The 21519-nt window shown below is 36.3% G+C and overlaps 2 protein-coding genes across 2 annotated transcripts in view; one reads left to right on the forward strand and one right to left on the reverse strand.

Moving 5' to 3' along the window:
* LOC113228434 (thioredoxin domain-containing protein 11) overlaps positions 1-4144 on the forward strand; it is a 28295-nt gene extending 24151 nt beyond the window's left edge. Inside the window, exons 11-12 of the mRNA XM_026461736.1 lie at positions 2568-2706; positions 3758-4144. Coding sequence (XP_026317521.1) covers positions 2568-2706; positions 3758-4048 — 430 coding nt within the window. The 3' untranslated portion in view covers positions 4049-4144. The remainder of the gene's footprint in view (positions 1-2567; positions 2707-3757) is intronic.
* A 508-nt stretch (positions 4145-4652) lies between these two features.
* LOC113228615 (carboxypeptidase B-like) lies at positions 4653-21392 on the reverse strand. Its single transcript, XM_026461969.1, has 8 exons — positions 21361-21392; positions 20984-21213; positions 20805-20910; positions 15509-15717; positions 13528-13688; positions 13197-13316; positions 5468-5606; positions 4653-4786 (listed from the first exon to the last, which is right to left on the reverse strand). The coding sequence occupies exons 1-8, from the start codon at positions 21390-21392 to the stop codon at positions 4677-4679; spliced, it is 1107 nt and encodes a 368-aa protein (XP_026317754.1). The 3' UTR covers positions 4653-4676.
* Positions 21393-21519: the final 127 nt, after the last annotated feature.

A 21519-nucleotide genomic window follows, 5' to 3' on the forward strand; every position in this document is an offset into this window, starting at 1 on the left:
GGTCAGACTAAACGAACAATTGTCGATCGTATGAAGGAACACCTCCGAGCAGTAAAAAACAATGATGCACAGAAGTCGGCTATAGCACAACATCTCACACAGACTGACACTAACCACTGGATCGAGTTGCATAGCCCCCAGGTACTCTCGACAGAGCGTCACTACATACCACGGATGGTACGAGAAGCCATCGAGATCACGAAGTACAAAACATTTAACCGTGTTGAAGGTTTTAAACTGTCTAGTGCATGGAATCCGGTCCTTAGTGCGTGCAGTAATAAAAACAAAAACACCTCGAGTTCAGTTTCGGGTGTGGATACAGTGAGTGTGGTTTGTGTGAAAAAAGTGAGTGACAATGGTAACGCCACAACAAATCGCGATGAAGGTAGTCGTCGACAGCGCAAGAGGGTAGACAGATGTCTGCTTTAAAAGCTGTCATCTGCCGCCGTCCAGTCAACTCGTGACGATGGAGCGTGCAACCGTTCCGAAATATCGGAAAAATAAAAAGAAGTCATACCGTGCTAAGAAACCTGATATTAATGATAGTCATTTAGTGAATAACCACAAAAGTCTTAAAATCTATATAGTAAATTCTTCCAGTGTATATTAAAATTATTTCGAAATGCATTAAAAAATAGATTAGTATAAAAAAAAGAACGATCTTCTGATTATGCTACCAAAAATAGATAACAGGTATCAAGTGTGCATCACTACGCGGTGATAAGTCATGTGATTGGCTACCTTAATTTACTATTTTACGTTAGGGCCGGACTAAGAGTCGTATTCCAGAACTCTACTCAATGCTCAAGTCAGGACTTGAGCAGACTTGAGTATGATTTCAAGCACTGGAAATACGACTCTAACGGCAAGGACTTGAGTATGATTTTCAATGCCACTCTCCAATACTCAAGTCCTGACTTGAGTATTGAGGAGAGTTCTGGAATACGACCCTAAGGGTCGTATTCTAGAACTCTACTCAATGCTCAAGTTAGGATTGCACTGGAAACACAAGCACTGGAAATACGACCCTAATGGCAGGGACTTGATATGATTTCGAGTGCTTTAAACCATACTCAAATCCTGACTTGAGCATTGAGTAGAGTTCTAGAATACGACCCTCAGAGTTACGAGACTATTGTAATTTGAGTACTTGGCGCATGTTGTAGAACGTGTTTACTTAATTTAGTTATGTTTATTTAAATTAGTCTTATCTTATGACGTAGACAATATGAGTTGAACTCCTGACAGGGTCGTTTAGAAAACTTTACTTTTCTTAAGTTGTTGCAGGTAGTTTATGACAACGTATAGTTTAGAAACAACATGTCTCCCGAAGATTCTACAACACGTGCATTTTTTCGGTAAATATTGGGTCTAACTAACTATTGGGTCGTCAAGCACGGAATTTAGGGGTGTTAATTACTCTCAAAATAATAAAATAAAATACCCGCATAATTAATCATCATTCACATGATGATTGATCAAAGAAAGTGGTTGATCAAAGAAAGCGACTGATGGGGTGCTGATCAACGACGGAGGTAAACGACCTATTAAATTACAAAGATTTTGTCCTGAGTACCTCCCGGTAGTTCCCTCCGACAACTGTGTGTAGGGTTGACAACACAGACTTTTCAAGCAAATCTTTTTCATTGAATAACTCGGAAACTATTACACTTAGAGCAAAAAGACTTTCAGTACAATTAAGTACATATTTAAGGGTCGTATTCTAGAACTCTACTCAATGCTCAAGTCAGGACTTGAGTATGGTCTAAAGCACTCGAAATCATACTCAAGTCCCTGCCATTACGGTCGTATTTCCAGTGCTTGTGTTGCCAGTGCAATCCTGACTTGAGCATTGAATAGAATTCTAGAATACGACTCTAAGGCCCGTATTCCAGAACTCTACTCAATACTCAAGTCAGAACTAGAGTATTGCAGTGAGCACTGAAAATCATACTCAAGGCCTTGCCATTAGGGTCGTATTTCCAATGCTTGAAATCATACTGAAGTCTGCTCAAGTCCTGACTTGATCATTGAGTAGAGTTCTGGAATACGACCCTAAGACTCTTCACAGTTTTCGGATTTCTCGGTCGTTCCGTCCCACCCTGTATTTATTTATTTATTATTGCTGCATATACAATTTGTGTTAAATTGTTCTTAATAGTTATCACAGTGATAGTACAATTAAGAATACATTTAAGTACCTATTTAAAAAAAAGGTATTTTTTGCTAAGATAATTTTTACGTAATTTATTGTTTTATTTACTTTTATTTATTGATCCTTGATATGTGTATTTTAGTTACTAGATAAAAAATAACGCATTGATTTTTTTATTATATACCTACATCATAACAGTGTTTATGTGAAGCACATAAAAATGCCTTGTATCGTTTTCAATGTGCCATACATTAAAGCAAACTTTCGATTTTAATATATTGGTGCTATGTACTACAGAAAGAAGATAAACCTGTTTCAAGAATCTCTTTCATCAGTTTCAGTTAATTAAAATACAAAGTTGTTTTGCGAAGTTACCAAGTTCAAATAACAATATCATACATTTATCTTACAGGGATGGCAGCGAGCCGGATAGCCGAGTATACCCGGCGAATGCCCGCATTTCGGCAAGCGGATTGGTCGCTCTGGCGCTTCGTTCACTGGGCACACCACAACATCTACGTGTACGACTTGCGCTTTGCTCACGGACCCAGGTAAATAAAAAGCAACAAGATCACCCGGCCATAGCTGAAATAGCACGCGGAACTAAAGGACGTTGAGGTTTCAAACTTGTGGAAAGGCGGTCTTCAATTGATAAGAGTTCGTCCAGGGAAGTACTGTCACGTTACTTATTTAAATTTTTTCCGGTTTTAAAGGGTTAAGGGCGCTGGTGAAATTACGGCATGTGAGACTTGTCGATTTATGTCTCAGGGTGACGGGCGCAGTAGCAGTACCAGAGCGAGAATCTTTGTAATTAGTTCTGAATAGCACTGCAACTGCTATGGACAGCCATGTCGCTTATCACCAGGCGCACGACTTGTTCGCCCTGTCACTCAGTATTTAAAAAAGACCCGTTGATATTGGCGCGGACAAGCTTGTAAGTGAGCCTAATTATGAAGAAAAAACTGAGGGAATTATGAACATACGTACTTTATAGTTTGCGGAAGCGCAATTTTTTGCTACTTTGTCTAAAAGATGAACATGAAATGTAAACATAACTACGTTATTTTTCTAAGAGATCAAAAAAGGAAACATAAAAAGCTTATTATGTAGTTTGATCATGAATAAATGAACGCTAACAAAATCCACCAAGTACTTATTATTTGCAAACTAAAATTATGTATAATAATAATATAATAATTATGTATATAATAATAATTAATTACTAATATAAAATTATTTATCGTAACCGAAGTTAAGGTATTGTTCGTGACAATTTTCGTACGTGCCTTAATCAGGCCGAATATTCGTATGTTGGGCCACGCTCCCGGCCGAATAGTCGGTATTTGGCCATAGGCCAAACTCGTTGCAACACTAGTATTTTGTAATTGGTATTTCAAATAATCTGAGATGAATGTATTTTATAATAGATATTTCAAATAAATTTGTGGTGGCCTGGCTAGTGGTGATGATTATATTTTGTATTTTAAATCAATGAGGTCACAATACCATATTTTATACTTCGTGTATTAGAATTTCCCCTTTCAGTTAATTATAATATTATTTTATATAATAATAATCTTATAAATTTATTATTTGTTGCAGTCTACCACTGAGAAGAAGACCTGCCTGCGTGATTTGAAAGAGCAGATTGACACCATAATCGGCCGAAATCTTAAATACTGGCGTCAAACTCAAGACAAAAAACTAAAGGACGCCTTCCTTACAAGACTGCAGTATTTACACCAGGTGTATCTCGATATGAGCTTGCTAGATGTAACTGATTTGCATGGTAGTAGTCCAAAACAAATTTACACGATAAACTCCCTAAACACGCTCACTACAAACTGGGATATAAACGTCGGGGTCCTCAAGAATTTATCACGTCTACGTTAATTAGTGTAAATAGTGTAAAAGTGATTTTTTAATTATCTAAGGATCTGTTGTTGTACTTTTAGATGCTAATGTTATTAAACTATCAACGATATTGTATATTTTTAGTTTTCTTAAACAATTACTCGTACATTTTAACTGCTATCAATTTACGGCACATTGCATATAAACTAAGTAATAATAACGAGTTCTTAGGTTTTCGCGATTGTTACACATAGGAAATGAAACTATTTTTCCGGATTTAAGTCGTGAATATTTGTTTTTTGAAACAAAACGGCGTTTCGGGCCCTTTACAGGTCCCACGGTCACGGTTGACTGAGGTGGTACATAACTGGTTGATGACTGTACCACCAAAAATAGTTTCATTTCCTATAAGTAGTAATAATTTAAATTTCATATACTTATTAACATAAAATATATGGCATTATTGTCATAAACTAATTGATGTGGTTCTAGGTTATATACATTATTATACATCAGTGTTAGTAGCGAAAATACATAGATCAAATAAACCCAATAATCAGTGCTACCAAAAAAAACTCGATAACACAATGGCAAACAATAAAAAAAGAGGAAAAAAGTAAAAAATAGTAAGTGTCTAAAAATATTGGAATTTTATTGCTTCACAAACTTAGAATTCGATTTCTTTGCCGAAGAAATACAGGGTGTTCAATTTGGTGCTTCTGCGCCAACCACGAACCAGGCCTAATGTGGCCGTTAAGGCCCTGTTGACGTAATTCTCTGCAAAATTCAAAATTATAATAAACCTAGTAGAGCACCTTGTAGTTTGTTGAAAAAAATCATCTTGCCCCTTTTAATTTTCTTCAAATTATATTTAACTATAATATGCGATAATTAAGTGTGTATGTGTTTACATACGTAGCTGCGTGTGTAGCAAGATCCGCATGACATGATTAATACAGAAGAGATGACTGCGAGGAGTTTCTAATACGTGATTCGTCATCGGGGTACGGTGTTTGGTTTATTAGAAAATTGAAGCTATTATCGCAAAAATGGTGTAACCCACATTTATATCATGGACACATGATATGATACAAAAAATTGAATGTGGTCGCTGATATCCTCTATTTATGTGATTCGTCATCAGAGGATAAATTTTATTGTCGCTTGGTTCATTTAATTTTTTTTTCTTTAATGATATCATTATCATTTAACGTTATATTATAGAAATATGATAATAATAATAAAGAAATGACACTGATATGATTAAAAAAAAAATTGTGTGGTTACATCGCTTGTGCGCTGTTAGGCTTAATTTATCAACCGTTTGCAAGATTGCGCATATGAATCGTTTAGATGTATAAATTCGTTTTTTTACAAATGTTGCATTAGGATCGAAGTGGTTCATCCATGAATTTAACATACATGGAATAAACATCCAATTGTAATTTTACATCATACCTATGATGTCGGTGTCTGTGTAGTTGGGAAACGCCGGGAAGTACGGCTTGACAAGATACACTAATTCGGTTCCAACCACGCCAGAGATGTAGTCACACACTGAGCCGGCAACGCGCCCATCTGTGCTGCTTTGGTGTACCTGAATGTTAAATTGAATTTGAGACAAACCATGTTTGCACCCATCCAATAAAGTTGTGATACGTAATGAGACTGCTCCTAGTAGCAGTAGACCTCCTTGTGAAAAGAGTTCGTAGTAATAGGGACCTTATGTATTTCTACCGCCAAGCAGTAATGTAAACATTACTGCGGTTCGGTTTTGAAAGGTGAGGGTGCTGGTGAAATTACAGGCACATGGGACCCTGTCAACTAATGTCTCAGGGTGACGGGCGCAGTGACAGCGCCCCTGAGACCTTTCCGATTTAAAGTACTGAGTGGTACTGCAAATGCTATGGACAGGCGTGCCGTACGTACGACCAGACACACGACTTGTTTGTCATGTCACTTGTTATCAATAAAAAAATCTATTAACCAATTCCTTACCGATTGCCTTAGCTCTACCGACTTTCGACGGTTTATTAGATTATTGACATCATTGACCTATGATTGACATGTTAACTGTGTCATGGGCCACATTAGTTTTGGTCAACCGTACCTATTCACATCCACATAAAGAAAAAAGAAAAGATGAATTTCAAACGAAAATTTCAATTTTATTTGTCTAATATTTCGGGTAATTACAACTGAACACTTAAATTTTATTGTAAATTGATATATTTCCCCGTTTTCAATTTCTCGATTTGCCATCGGATTACTGTGAATTGTAGGTATAGGTAGGGGAGAGAACGAGGCACCTTTGAACAGGGGCAGCTTAGAACAAAATTAAATGCGTTTACGCAGTCAGTTTGAATGAAAATGTAGTCATTATGTTTATATAAGGTACCACCGAACTGCACACCTATCAGTGGCAACAGTCATTGTGCGCGCGTCAAAAACTGATTGTGAGGTCGTGTTTAGTTTCAGCGTCGAAAAGTAAACTTTCTCAACTTATACGACAAGATTATCAGGATCAGGATTATTTTATTGCTAAAATATTAAACCTACAGCTTGCAATTATTCAGTGTTTTTACGCATGAAAAATGTTTGTTATTTTGTAAAGTACCCATTGGGGCAGATTTGAACAAATCAAAAGGGGCAGCTTTGAACACGTTTAGAGGGTCTGATTAGCTTCCACTGCTAATATTTTTATAAGAAGAGGTTTTGTTTATTTTTTTTAGTTATTTTTATTCTGTTTTGTACTATTCCTGTGATTTTATAATTAATAATTACAGTACATTAAGAAGTTAAGTTTTTATTTATTTTTTATATTGCAGTTAATAATTTAAACTTTAATTGTGTTTCGGTTCGGTCAAAACCTCTTTGTAATAGTGTTTCTAAATATGTGATTATAAATTTAACTAAACAGATTGAAGAATTTGTAAAAGATTTTTGATAATGGATTTAATAAAAATATTTTGCAATAAATAAGTAATTTTGAATTAAAATGTGCTCCAGGTGGGTTCAAAACTGCCCCAGATGAGGGGCAGCTTTGAACATTTGAGTTCCTTCACAAAATGGGAATTCTGACAGTATTATAATAATTTTGATCGTGCTTATTATGAATGATTATAGCCAAATAATAAGTCTTAACTACTGCACCCTCAGAGCTCTGCAGCAAACAGAACAAATAAATAGTAATGATTTAGGATTTTACAACCAGATAGGTAAAAAAATCTTTGAATGTTATCTTTATTGGGTTGGTAAAAAAATCCATGTAGTATCAAAGTATAAATTCAAAACATTTAAAATATACATAACAAACTTGAATCAATTACGTATTGGCCATGTTGATCTACAATGTTTTGCCATTTTTCGGATAATTTTAGAATTCACATCTCATACAAATTTCAGTTTTTACTTATAAAATTGTCTGTCTAAATGTCGCTTAGTGGTCTCTCTCTTCGCTAACAAAGTCTAGTCCATTCAACATTGACCTTTGGTAGGTCAATGCCATTCAAAGAATTTAAAAAAAAATAGGCTATGTCGGGCTAAATACGGTGGATGAGGTAACACATCCCAATAAATGCAAAATTTAGTTTTTCACGGTTTTGTAAAAATATGTGTGGTCGTGAAATGTATATTATCATAATGAAATACGACATCTTTACGATTCACCGTTTCTCAAGAATCACACACTTAAAACTTTTCCGCCTATTCTTAGAACACGCGATACGTCCTAAAATATTACTTATACTCATTGACCTACCACTTATACTCATAAAATGACTAAGTATAGATAATAGAACATTCATTCTAAAAGAAAAAATGTTTTCTTGCTTAAAGCTGCCTGTAGTTTTTGTCCAACCCATTATTTTTTTCGGGTCTATATAATTCGCGTATATTTATGTTTTCAAATAAACCAACTTTTCTTTACAGGTCCCATGGACACGACTGGCCGAGACAAATATTCGCGATTTATTCAAATAATTTCATCATAAAATAAAAGCATTTCATTGCCAATGTGTACGTATAGGTAGTCAGTCTTTTTTGAAGACGTTGTAAAATGATAGCTATAGAGTTGCCAGTTTTAATAAAATGTTAAATAGTTATGTAGTTTTTGTCGATAATTTTGATCGATACATTGTGAAAGAAGATAAAATTTTGCCAAAATTGTCTGAATTGTGAATGTTACGAAGTTCTAATGATAACTATTTTATTATCTTTATTCTTATTTTGACAATTGGCCTACTAGTATCGAAATCAATTTTCAGTCTTATACATTTTAATAAGAACAGGCGAATACGTCTTCTCTTTGTATTTATATTAAAATAAAGAAGGCAATAACGCAATTAGTAATCATTAGAACGTCGTAACATTCACAATTCAGACATTCGGCAAAATTTTGATCTTCTTTCAACAACAATCTATCGATAAAACTGTCGACAATAACTAAATGACTATTTAAAATTTTATGACAATTGGCAACCCCACAAATGTCATTTTACTCCGTCTTCAAAAAGACAGACCATAGCTGCCTATGAGATAACAATAAGTGATAGCTGCTCGCAAGTGGGCAACGCTTTAGCGCAATGAACTATCATTTCATTCTGTCTTCAAAAAAGACAGACTATAGCAATCGCAAAAACCTAACTCAACATATTTATTTTTAGAACATATAACACGCGAGAGACGTTATAAGCATAATTTCTCAAACAAAACTTTTTTGAGGGGCGGGTGTTATTTAAATGAGTAGAAACCTCATATAATTTTCTAAAATTTCGGTTGCAAAGTATCCCAAAAAAATCGACGAAGTCCACATTGTGCCATACATGCAAAACAGATGATATTAGAAAGTAGATACCTAATTATATGTATAGGTACAATCAATAAATGCGTAGTATGTCAAAAAGTACGTAAGAACTATAAAATACTCTTTTTACGAGTTTACCTATTTCATAAACGCAGAAAAAGTCAAATTCACATTTAGTAACAAGAAAAACACAAACAAAAGGTACTGCTTATTTCTAACAGAAATTTCTTCCTGCAGACCTAAATACAGGAGACAATAATTACAATAACGGGTTTACGTGCACAACATAACAAAAATGATGTACCTAATAAAAAAAATATCATAAACATAAAATTATTAAAACTATATAAATACTTAGATAAATACATATTTCGTACTATAATACCTATAAAATGGATGGAACAGTCGATAAATAGTGCTCCTTAACTCTCAATTTGAAAATTGCTAAGGATTTATTATCATGAACAGTAATGAGAAGTGCGTTCCAAAATCTGACCCCACGAACAGTGAAGGAATGAGCATAAAAACCGGAATTAAAGGATGGAAAAGATAATTGGGACCTAACGAGAGAGCGCCTGTGGCTTGACCTGAGACCTGAGAAAGCTGAATTGCACTATTAGACCTCCGGGAGACATAGGGTTGTACAGAATATTAGGAGTTAAAGTATGAAATTGCCGTTTTATTGCAATAAGTTCTTTGAATTTTCATAGAATCTTCATGGTTTGAGGTTTTCGAATGAAACTTTTTTCTGTGATTTTTTTTTTTAAATTTGAACCATTTGAATATCGACTTTCAATTGTTTTTGTTATTCAATTTAGACAAGAAAGATGGATACTGCGAAAATTCGAGTGATTTTTGAATACGAGTTCCGACGCGGAACTAACGCGGCAGAAACAGCCCGCAATATCAATGCTGCGTTTGGAGAGGGGTCTACTAATGAACGCACCGTGCGATTTTGGTTTAAACGCTTTCGTGATGGAAATTTCGACTTAAAGAACGAGGCACGAGGAAGACCGCCCACACAGGTGAATAACGATGAATTAAGAGAGATAGTGGAAGCCGATCCTAGTCAAACTACCCAGGAATTAGCGGCATGGTTTAACGTTACCTTACCCACAATATTGACTCACTTGCGTCAAATCAATAAAATAAAAAAATACGAAAAATGGGTGCCTCAAGATTTGACTGATCTGCAGAAAGAAACGCGTGTTGAAACTTGTGTTGCCTTGTTGAACGGGTACAGAAATGAAGGAATATTGGATCGAATTGTAACATTTGATGAAAAGTGGATTCTTTATGATAACCGGAAAAGAAAAATGCAATGGCTGACCCCAGGTCAAATGCCACAACAGTGTCCTAAAGCAAAACTTACCAATAAAAAGGTAATGGTAACTGTTTGGTGGTCTCAGCATGGTGTTATTCACTATAGTTTTCTCCGATCTGGTCAAGCAATAACGGCAGATGTCTATTGTGCCGAACTCCGAACCATGTTGACAAAACTAGCAGTAAAACAGCCCCGACTCATGAATCGATCTTCACCATTATTGCTCCACGACAACGCGGGACCTCACACAGCACGAGAAACCATTTTGACCCTTCAGGAACTGCAGTTAGAAACCATTCGTCATCCTCCGTATTCACCAGACCTTGCTCCAACGGACTACCATTTTTTTCGTGATTTGGACAATTATCTACGTGACAAGAAGTTTTCTTCCCAGGAGGCAGTACAAAATGCTTTCACACAGTTTGTGCAGTCTAGATCGTCGGAGTTCTATCGCAAAGGCATTAATAACCTTTCCAATAGATGGCAGCAATGTATAGATAATAATGGCAACTATTTTGATTAAATAAATTTGTTAAAAATTTAAAAAATAAACAATTTAGATTTTCGGTACAAATCGGCAATTTCATACTTTAACCCCTATTATTATAGGGAACAAAGACAATGCAAATTCCCGCAGAGACGAATGGGAAGCCACTTGAGTTGAATGCGATACTGTGAGATTCGGTAATATTTACGAAGGCCAAAGATGAACCTTATACACAGATTTTGCAATTGAACGGTTGCAAAATCTGTGTATAAGGTTCATCTTTTTTTTTGCTTATTTAGCAGCTCTTCAGTAGCATTTAAATAGCAGGAATCAGCATAGTTCTAAGAAGGGTAAAAGAAGAGATTGGGCTAAACAGATTTTGGATTTTAAAGGCAAAACGTTTTGGAGACCTTTAAGCGAGTGCAAGGAGAAATTGTCTTTTCGACTGACTTCGTTAATATGCGGAGTCCAAGCCAAATTGCTATCCACAAGCAGATCTAGATTAGTTGCAGTACAAGTATAATAGACTATCTAATAAATAGATAACAGTATATGTAGACCCGCATTGAATGGTAAGGGTGCTGGTGAAATTACCGGCACATGGGACTTGTCAACTTATGTCTCAGGGTAACGGAAGCAGTGGCAGTGCCCCTAAAATCTTTGCGATTTAAGGCTCTGAGTGGCCCTGCAACTGTTCACAACACGGCACTGGGACAGGTGTGTAGCTTACCACCAGGCGCACGACTTGTTCGTCTCGTCACATGATATTATAAAAAAAACCAAAAACAATAGGCGTGAAATTATATTCTATAAGTAGCACAGAATGTAGATCCAATGTGCCACGCATATGCCCAGTTCCCACAATCATGGCCTTCGACATTTTGGGATTTACCAATAAGCTAAAAGACTCAGCTCAATGAGCGATGCTTCGTAAATCAGCGTTAACAGCTTCAACGGTTGTAACGACATCGGAAACTTTAAAACTACGGTAAAGCTGCAAATTGTCAGCATAGAGATGAGAGATGAGGACAACACAGAAGTGACAGAGTTAATGAAAGTAGAAAAGAGGAGAGAAGAAAGAACACCACTCTTAGGGACGCCCGCAGCTAAGTCACACCAATCAGAGGACGCCTCCTCAGAGCGAACACACTGCAAGCGGCCTCTAAAGTAGGAATCAACAGCTATAACTACAAAAGAAACATTGAAAGAACGAAGAGAAGCAAGCAATAGATCATAGTCAACAGAGTTGAAGGCACTGCTGAAGTCCAGAAGTATAAGCAAAGTGAAAAGACGATTGTCCATTGCGAGGCGAATATCATCTGTTACCTTCAATAGTGCAGTCACAGTGCTATGGCCAGAACAAAAACCTGACTGAAACGAGGAAAGCAATTTATTGGAAGAAAGAAAGGACATTACCTGCTTGTTGACATATAGACAACGAACGATGAGGACTTTGGATAGAAAAGGATGAATGGAGATGGGACGAAATTCGGAAAGGTAATTAGGATTAAAGGATCATGTTTGTCCCGTCACTTGATATTATAGAAAAAAAAAAGGATTAGACGTTTTGGGTACAGGTATGACATGGGCGAGTTTCCATTGTGAAGGGAAAGAACGAGATTCTAAAGTTAAATACATGAAGGTATACAGGAATTACACAGGAGCTGAGATCATCATTGCCAACAGCAGTAGTAGAGGTAATAGAAAGAATGTGAGTTTTCACCTCACATTCTGGAAGGATTATTACAAATTAGTCGTGAGATTCTGATCGATCTATCTATAATTACAATTTACTTACATGATTTAATTAAAGCCAAGCAGTCAAAGGGTCAAATTTGTCCCAGTCCCGGCGCCAGCGAAACTTATTTTCTTTATATTAATGAATATACATACATTCTGTATACACCGTTTTTGTTTTCGATATATGGCTAACATGTCAGTATTGCCATTTATTTTTAATCAGGCGCAATAGTAGAATGCACATGTATCTATACATTTAACGCGACGTGAGTTACGCATACTGAGAATCCGATTGTTAAAGAAAATGAGGTGTATTTATGATGTCTCAGCTGCTGCACGTATTTATAACATTTGAATCGATTTCACGGTATTTTTCTTAGGGTCGTATTCCAGAACTCTACTCAATACTCAAGTCAGGATCTGAGTATGATTTCAAGCACTGGAAATACGACCCTAATGGAAGGGACTTGAGTATGACTTCGAGTGCTGTAAACCATACTCAAATCCTGACTTGAGCATTGAGTAGAGTTCTAGAATACGATACTAAGACTGCCTTAGGGTGCGATAAAAGAAATGCACAACGGAGACCCAATGCTGACGTTAATAAAAAATCTAATTTTGCATAATATCTTTGAGAGCCCAAAAATATTTACCAATATTTATGCATTTTTTACATTATTTATCGTGACTCTCCTCTCGTTTTACGCCTACGCCTCCATGAATTAATTAACAGCTGTGAAGGTACCTATAATATAACTGTATAAATAGGTATTCGCACCAATTGCATAGGTATGTACAATACAAAAGCGAATTATAATTATTTACAACTTACCTCATAAAGTCTTCCGTCAGGTAATCGCGCCTGTCGTGCTGCATATTCTCCAATAGCCTGGAGTGTGGCGTAGTTACTTGGTTGACGTTTAGAAAATCGCCAAGGGTACAGTATTAATTCCTGAAAATCAAACTGAAAAATATTTTTTATGAAAGCTTTACCTGGTTAGTGATGTTATACACTGTACTTAAATCGAATTATTAGAGACTAACATCAACATGCACAGATTAAGGTATAATATTCCTTATTTCGCAAATAGGTATCTAGTGAAGTAGAGAGTGTCTCAATAGCTCCATGAACATGACCTTGTTTGTATTATAAATATTTTTACCTTTCTCGGTACAAAACTAGCATGTAAATGAATAGCCAAATTAATAGAGGAATCGCTAAGCCCGTTGAAGTAATGCTTTAAGGCCTGTGCTTCAAATGATGAGAACGGCTTGGCGCCTGCATAAAACTGCGAACAACGGTCGGGCGTTTTATGCACGTCATCTGGAATATAATTATTTAATTTAATGATGACTTAACGCCTGGATAAAACGAGCAATGCTCGCCGATTACACTTAGTGCAGTGTGTACACGGTGTCTATGATAATTTGTTTACAGTGCTTCCATGTTCTCAATGTCCCTCGAACAATCATGAAGCAATCATTGAATTTCCGAATTCACATGAATAGTAATTTCCATGCTCATTAATAATTAGATTTAAAATTTATAATAATTTGAATTTTGAACAACATACTTTATTGTTGTTTTGTTTTGATTTTCGTGTGAACTATATAGAGCTGTAGAACTATTTCCCTATTTTTAATAACATGTACTCCATGTCAATAAGCAAGGTGACAAAAATAAAAAGTAAATGAAGTGTGCTTCTTTTGTATAACTAAAAAAATCCATATCTTTCAAAAGTCTTCTTAACGTCTTCAAGCAGCCTACAAATTGTATAGCCTCAACCAACTTCGCTTTTTAAGTTCTCAAACAAGGTAGTTCCTTAAAGCGGAAATGAAAATCGTCTAAATTTAAACGAAATGTATTATTCTTTCGTAACTTTTTAGGTGACTGAAAAGGAACTGATTTATCTTTTTTATCGTATTCTTGTAAATATTCTTTACTGTTCAGATTGAAACATCACGAGCTACAGAAATACGTTTTGGACTTTTTTAAAATAACCATTGTTGTATTTCTTGAACATATCGGCTAGTTGTAAAAAATACAAGTACACACTGTAAATTATCTGTTGTGCCTGTGACTTTAGTGGCTTTCCTCCCATTGTATAATAAATAAAAAAATGTAATAACAACTCTATATACTTCCAAGTCGACAGAAGGCGTCCAGTCTGAAACACAGAACCCTATACTCAAACTGAACCAAAGGAAAAAGAGCGACTGAATAAAAACCGGCGACAGCCGAAATACGAACTTTGCAGAGGGACATTGGGAAAATAGAAGTACTTAATCGTGAAATATTTATGATGGATTTAATTATTAATACATCAAAATTAAAATATATATATATATATATATATAGGAAATGAAACTATTTTTCCGGATTTAAATAGCATATATTTGTTTTTCAAAGAAGCCAACGTTTTGGGCACTTTACAGGTCGCATCGCACCCTTAGTAATATAAGGGCACAATCCAAAAAAAGTAGATTTTTGGGAAATTTGGGAATTGATAGGGACTTAAATAATAAATGGGATCAAACTTAAATAGCTCCATATTTCTGTTATATTTTTTGTACTATATGGGTCTAACTTGAAAGTGTTTTTTTAACTTGCTTGAAACTTATAGAATTTATTTTGTATTATTTTTTTTATTGCTATTTATAATACATTTATCAAAGAACAAATCTGCCAAATTTCATATTTATAACTTAAATAATAAGCATGTTATTTGAAAAAATAGGTGTAATGTAGGAATCCAGAATCTTAATACGCGATTTCCCAAAAATCTACTTTTTTTGGATTGTGCCCTTATATTACTAAGGGTGCGGCATGGTCACGGTTGACTGAGGTGGTACAGTTATCAACCAGTTATGTCTAATATTAATGCAAACCACCCTATTTTTTCACTATAGTTACAAAAGTAAAAAAGTAGACATAACTAGTAAAAGAAATTAGATGTAATTGGTTGATGACTGTATATCACCTCAGTCAACCGTGACCATGGGACATGTAAAGGGCCCGAAACGTTGGTTTGTTTGAAAAAACAAATATACGCGATTTAAATCCCAAAAATAGTTTCATTTCCAATGTGTAATAATCGCGAAAACCTAAGAACTCGATAAAAAATACAAAGTCAAGTAACTGACCTTGCCAATGATAAGCGAAGTTACGATTTACGTTAGTGCCAAAACAGCTTTCTTTATCTTTTTTTTCTACATTTTTATGCCATTGAGATGGTCTGGTACCTATCCTGGCAGTAAAATTAGTTGACCAAATCGGAGTATCCACTGGTGGCAAATCTCGTATTTTTGTCGTAAAATGCATACCGTCTGGATTAGCTAGCGGTATTAAGTACCTATTGCAGAGAAAATAATTAAAATGAAACTAGTTAAAAAAATATAAAGTTATGTTTGTATAAATAGTTGTATTACAGTACGAGCCCTATACCCCACCCCCACCGTCGGGCTCGGCCTGCGACGAGTGGTCGCTTTTAGATTACGGGGTGTGCTTATGCTCTTCGGTAGCACAGTGATTAGTACTATACGGGTGCTTGATGAGGAGGTTCCAGATTCGATCCCTTATTTGAGCCAATTTATGAAAAATTACATTTTTAAGTTGGTCCTGGTCAGGGTATTCTGGGTATTGCCCCCAGAGTTATTGTTACTCTGGTACTTATATACAGGAAATTCCCTAGTTGTATAGTACAAATTTGAAGTGATTGTCTGGCATTTTTTCCCTAAATACTTCTCTTTTTGGCATAGCTTCCAATAAAAAAGAATCTAACAGAGAGACGGTCGAGATATAACAACGCTATAAGATGTATAAGTAAATAAGATATTATTTCCACTACGGGAAGTATGCCTGACATTTTGAACAATTGTGAAATCTAGTCCCCGTATACTACCTACGTAAGGTGGCGTGCAGACGCTTCGGGCATCGCCCTTCGCTAGACCTCGGCCTACGGCTTCGGCACTTATGACTTTAAAAAAATTGACATACCTCTTTAATGGCGGCTATTGATATATAACACCTACCGGCAGGGTCGTCAAACTAAAAATGGCCGCCACTCTGGGCAGTTTCTACCGGAAGTGAAAAAAAATCAAAATTCGAATAAATAAGATGGCCGCCATACAAATTTTAGAGCGTTATAGCTCGGCGAGTATTGAAGATAGGCGGGGGGTGCTCGACCAAATGTCATAGAGGGCGGCGGGGGTCAACTGCCGGTGACAACATTTTTTCAAGATGGCCGCCTCAAAATGAGGGCCCAAAAAAAGTGCTCTGATCCGGCTGAAATTTGGCATGCGGTCGTGTATGGGGGCCCACAATAGGAATATGCTGTCGAAATTTGATTCCGCCATTTTCCAACATGGCCGCTATACCATGTCAATCTTCTGCCTTTTGGCGTCATTTTTCTCCCAGAAGGAGTGCGGGTGGGTAAAAATCATGTAGAGGAATGATGGATTTGAGGAGTATCAAATGGTAAGGTAATTTTCGGAAAGTGCTCCGCATCAGGTAGGACCCCAGCTGCCCGGCGAAAGTACGTGTCTTGGCTCAAAGTCTCCAAACAAATATTTATCCACATCCTGGGCAGTTTCTACGGGGAGTGAAAAAAAAATTCAAAATTCGAAAAACAAATTGGCCGCCGTACAAATTTCAGGGGCCCGTATCTCGGAAACTATTGGAGATAGGTAGATCATGTTCAAACTAATATTGTAGAGAGCGACAGGATCTAACTGGTTGTTGAAATTATTTTTTGAAAATGGCCGATTCAAGATGGCGGCCCGAGAAAAAGTTGCTCCGATCCGGCTTAGATTTTACATTATTCCATGTTTGGGAGCCCATAATACGAATTTGTAGTCAAATTTTCGATTCCGCCATTTTCCAACATGGCCACCATACATTTTCGACCGTCAACTATGTTTCGAGGCCCATATCTCGGCGAGTATTGGAGATAGATGAGAGGCGCTCAAACAAATGTCGTACAGAATAGTACGAGCCAACAGGTAAAAAAAAATTTTAAGATGGCGGATTCAAAATGGCGGCCCGAAATAAAAGTGCTCCGATCCGACTGACATTTGACATCCGATCGGTTATGGAGGCTCATAGCATGCATCTGCTAACGAAATTTGGATTCCGCCTTTTTCCAAGATGGCCGCCGGACAAGTGAATTTTAAATTTTTTCACCAGCATTTTTCTCCCAGAACAATTACGGGTGTATAAGAGTAATGCATGCGAATAATAGTTGGGTGGATTTGGTGAGTATCATAAAGTACCAAAACCTTCGGAAGTGCTCCGCATCAGGTAGGACCCCAGCTGCACGGGCGAAGTATACGTTTTAGCCCTAAGGTTTCCAAACAAACGTTGCTCCACACCCTGGGCAGTTTTATAGGCATTAAAAAGTATTAAAAATTCGAAAAGCAAAATGGCCGCCATATAAATTTTGGGAGACTATATCTCCGAAACTATAATAGATAGGTAAATTATGTTCAAACTAATGTCCGAGTGGGCGATCGAGTGACTGTAAATTTATTTTTCAAAATGGCCAACTAAAGATGGCGGCCAAAAAAAACACCGATCGTGCTGAAATGTGGCAATTTTATTTTTTATTTTTTATTTATTGTATTTATTACATTTAAAAGTATTAAAAAAGAAAACATTCCAGTATAACATAAACTTAACTAAGTTTTTCTGTATACCGCTCATTCGTCGTACAAAAATATTTCTATGTGTAGTGTGCGCGTTCGTACTCCTTCGTGTTGACATTTCGTGGTGTGCGTGAGTTCGGTAATATAGGGTGTCAATAAATTTAAAATTTTGTACATCCTACTGTTGAACACGGATATAATATACTAATTCTAATATAATATAATACAATACATTATAAAATAATATGTAATAAAAACTTTTTCGTAAGTATTATATGGAGTTAGTATGCATAATATTGTTAATTAAAGTTGAATAGTATAATATTTATTACATATTAATAATTGGCCGTGTATAGGCCCCATAATACGAAATTGTGTTTGTTCCAATATTGGAATGGCGGCCATATGGCCGCCGTACATTTTCCACCATCCAACACCATTGCTCTCCGAGAACCAACCGATGAAGTCTTTCCTACATTTAAAGTCACATGCCTCACACATAGCTCTCGCGGGCCGCTTTAGCGGCCCAGCGCAACGTGCAACATTTAAGTCGGTCTGGTCTCCGGTATATACGGCCTGGCCAAAGCTTCAGAGATGGGTTCAAAGCAAAAATTGTCAAGGACCCTGGTCAGATTCTATCGAGACCAAAAATTTACAATATGGAGAATCCAAGATGGCCGCAATACAAAATTGAGTTTGCTGAATCTCTGCAACTATCGATGATGTACGGGTGGTGTCTTCTGAATTATTTTAGGATAGGAATTTACGCAATCACACCATCTACCTGCTCTCTCTCTTACCCAAACCAACCCAACCAAAGAAAATTATCTTCTGAAATATTAAGTTCAACTCCCAATTTGCCACCAGATGTAAAGAAAGCCCTCGCCAGCGCATCGCGTTCCAACTAGTTATTATTATTATATATATAAAGGTTAAAGTTCTTACTCACTGATAGAAATAGAACGCATACTTCCCGATGTGGTGGAAAAAGTATTTATACCGTTGTACGCGGATAGATTGCAAAGCAAAGAATCAAATAGGTATGAGAAGACCTAAATGTGGAAAATATGAAAGAGTGTTCAACGGCCTGCAAAAACTATAATATATGGAGGGAATATTTGTGTACTTTTATGAGATACACCCTGGTCAATTTCCGCCGGAAGTAAAAAATGTTCGAAATTCAAATAAATAAGATGGCCGCCATACAAATTTCAAAGTCTCTAACGGAAACTATTAGAGATAGTTAGGAGGTGCTCGAAGGAATGTCATAGAGATTAATAGTGGTCAACTGCCTGGGTTAAAAAAAACAAGGTGGCGAATTCAAAATGGTGGCCGAAGAAACACTTGCTTCGATCCGGCTGAAAATTGGTATGCGGGGGTCTTTAGGAGTCCTTAACCATAATCAAAAGTTTCTTTTCGCCATTTTTTAATATGGCTGTCATATAAGCGTTTTTTTCGTCAAAAGTGGCTACCGAAACGGACATGCTCTGATTCGGTTGATAATTGGCATGCGGAGGCCTCTAGAAGTGCCGGATAAAAATTTGTGATCAAAATTGGTTTTTCGCCATTTTCAAATATGGCCGCCATAGAAGCGTTCGTTGGCGGCAGAAAAAAAAATGATCTGATCCCTTTGAAAATTGGCATGTGTGGGTCTCTAGGAATGCTTGATAATAATTTGTGATCAAAAATGGCTTTACGCTATTTTTTAATATGGCCGCCATTCAACAACTAATAAAAACTAGGTCTAATTTAACTGAAAATCCATATGTGGAAATGTCTGATAATAATTTGCGGTCGAAATTTATTATTTGCATTTTTTCAATATGGCTGCCATACAAACTTTTTTGGCGGAGATAAAAATTTCTTCTAATTCGACTGAAAATATCATGGCTTCGCACGGCGCGGCATTTGGGGTAAAAATTTTGTTTCTGCCGTTTTTCGATATAGCCGTAATTTTTTATGTAAATGGCTATTGAAAAAACTTGCTTTGCTCAGACTGAAAATTGGCACGAAAAGATTTCTAAGATTGTTTGATAATAATTAGCGGTCAAAAAATATTTTTGCAATATTTAAATATGGCCGCCATTAAAGAGCTATTTCAATTTTTTGTAAAACAAAGCCATAAGTGCGGAGGCCCGAGGCCGAGGTCCGCGGAGGGCGAAGCCCGAAGCGCCCGCACGCCATCAAATGGAGATAAGATACGGAGACGTAATAGATTACGAGTACAAGATCTCACAATTATAAAAATGTAAAGCATGCTTCCCGATGTAGTGGAAATGAGATACTTATTATAGCGTTGTTGTATCTCAACCGTCTCTATGTTAGATTTAATTTTCTTGAAAGCTATGCCAACGAGTTGTATTTAGGGGGAAAAAATGCCAAACTACTGCCAAATTTCCTGTACTATGTAGGTACTATGAATACCAAATCAACGATAACCCAGAATACTCAGACCAAAACGAACTTAAAAATGTTCGTTTCTTAAATTGACGTAAATCGGGAATCGATCTCCTCATCAAGGGCCCGTAGTACTAACTGCTGTGCCACCGAAGAGCATGAGCACACCCCGTAAACTGAAACCGACCACGCGCCTCAGGCCGAGCCCGAGGGCTCGTATATAATATAAATAATAATAATTATAATGATTCGAGTTATCTTGAATGGACATGCGAAAAAACGACTTTTAGGAATAGTGCAATATGTTAGCCTTTGTTTATAGTGTTTAACAATTTAAAAATATAAATTTGTATTAATATATTAATTAGCCTATAGCAGAGGGTTTTATTAATATAGTTACCAATCATAATCATTGAAAAACGGTGTCTGGTAACCTGTGTCGTATAATAACTTCTCTGCAATTTCAAAAATTGCATTTGGCACTGCCCAAGTCATACCATTTAATCCTGGAAAATATAGATAGCCTGAGCATTTCCGTTGACTTTTTAAGCTTATTAATTATATCGTGGTGTAATTTACCTCCTATTATAAGAATGCCAGGTTTTTTGGTTAGCTTATCACTGTGCAATTCGAGCGCCACAATGCTACGATTTTCTGTTGTATTCGGTGTAAGGTGTCTCACATATACTACATCGCTATCAGCTTTCTCAAATCTTTCTGTTATTTTAACTACCTTCTCATAGTCCAGGTATTGGGGATAGTGAATTTTTGTAGTTGAATCTCGTTTAGTACGAATTTTTGCTCCCGATCTGAAAACATGAGCTAGGTTCTCATTTGCATAGAAATGTAAAGGCAGTTTATTAAGAAGGAACAACCAAAGATTCTACACCACAGCACAGGCTGTAATTGTGTAGGCAGGCAGTAATTAGACAAATGATTTACAATAGATAGCGTACAATTCATAATTCCTTGGTGGAAATAAAATCATAAATAAAGCGCCGAAAAAATAAAGAGCTCCAATCAAATATACTTTTATCTGCAAAAGCATTGCAACAATTAATTATTTGTGTAATATATAATATAATAACACTTTAATATAACCCCACAAAATTCTT

Source organism: Hyposmocoma kahamanoa, unplaced genomic scaffold (genome assembly GCF_003589595.1).
Source record: "Hyposmocoma kahamanoa isolate Upper Pololo Valley unplaced genomic scaffold, ASM358959v1 232, whole genome shotgun sequence".
NCBI lineage: Eukaryota > Metazoa > Arthropoda > Insecta > Lepidoptera > Cosmopterigidae > Hyposmocoma > Hyposmocoma kahamanoa.

Excerpts from the sequence above, each read along its gene's own strand:
- LOC113228615 (XM_026461969.1), bottom strand. The coding sequence starts at position 21,392 with ATGATTTTATTTCCACCAAGGAATTATGAATT. Across the intron at positions 21,214-21,360 it reads CCACCAAGGAATTATGAATT|ATCGGGAGCAAAAATTCGTA; the intron begins GTACGCTATCTA and ends TCATGTTTTCAG. Across the intron at positions 15,718-20,804 it reads TTTTTCAATGATTATGATTG|GTACTTAATACCGCTAGCTA; the intron begins GTAACTATATTA and ends TCTCTGCAATAG.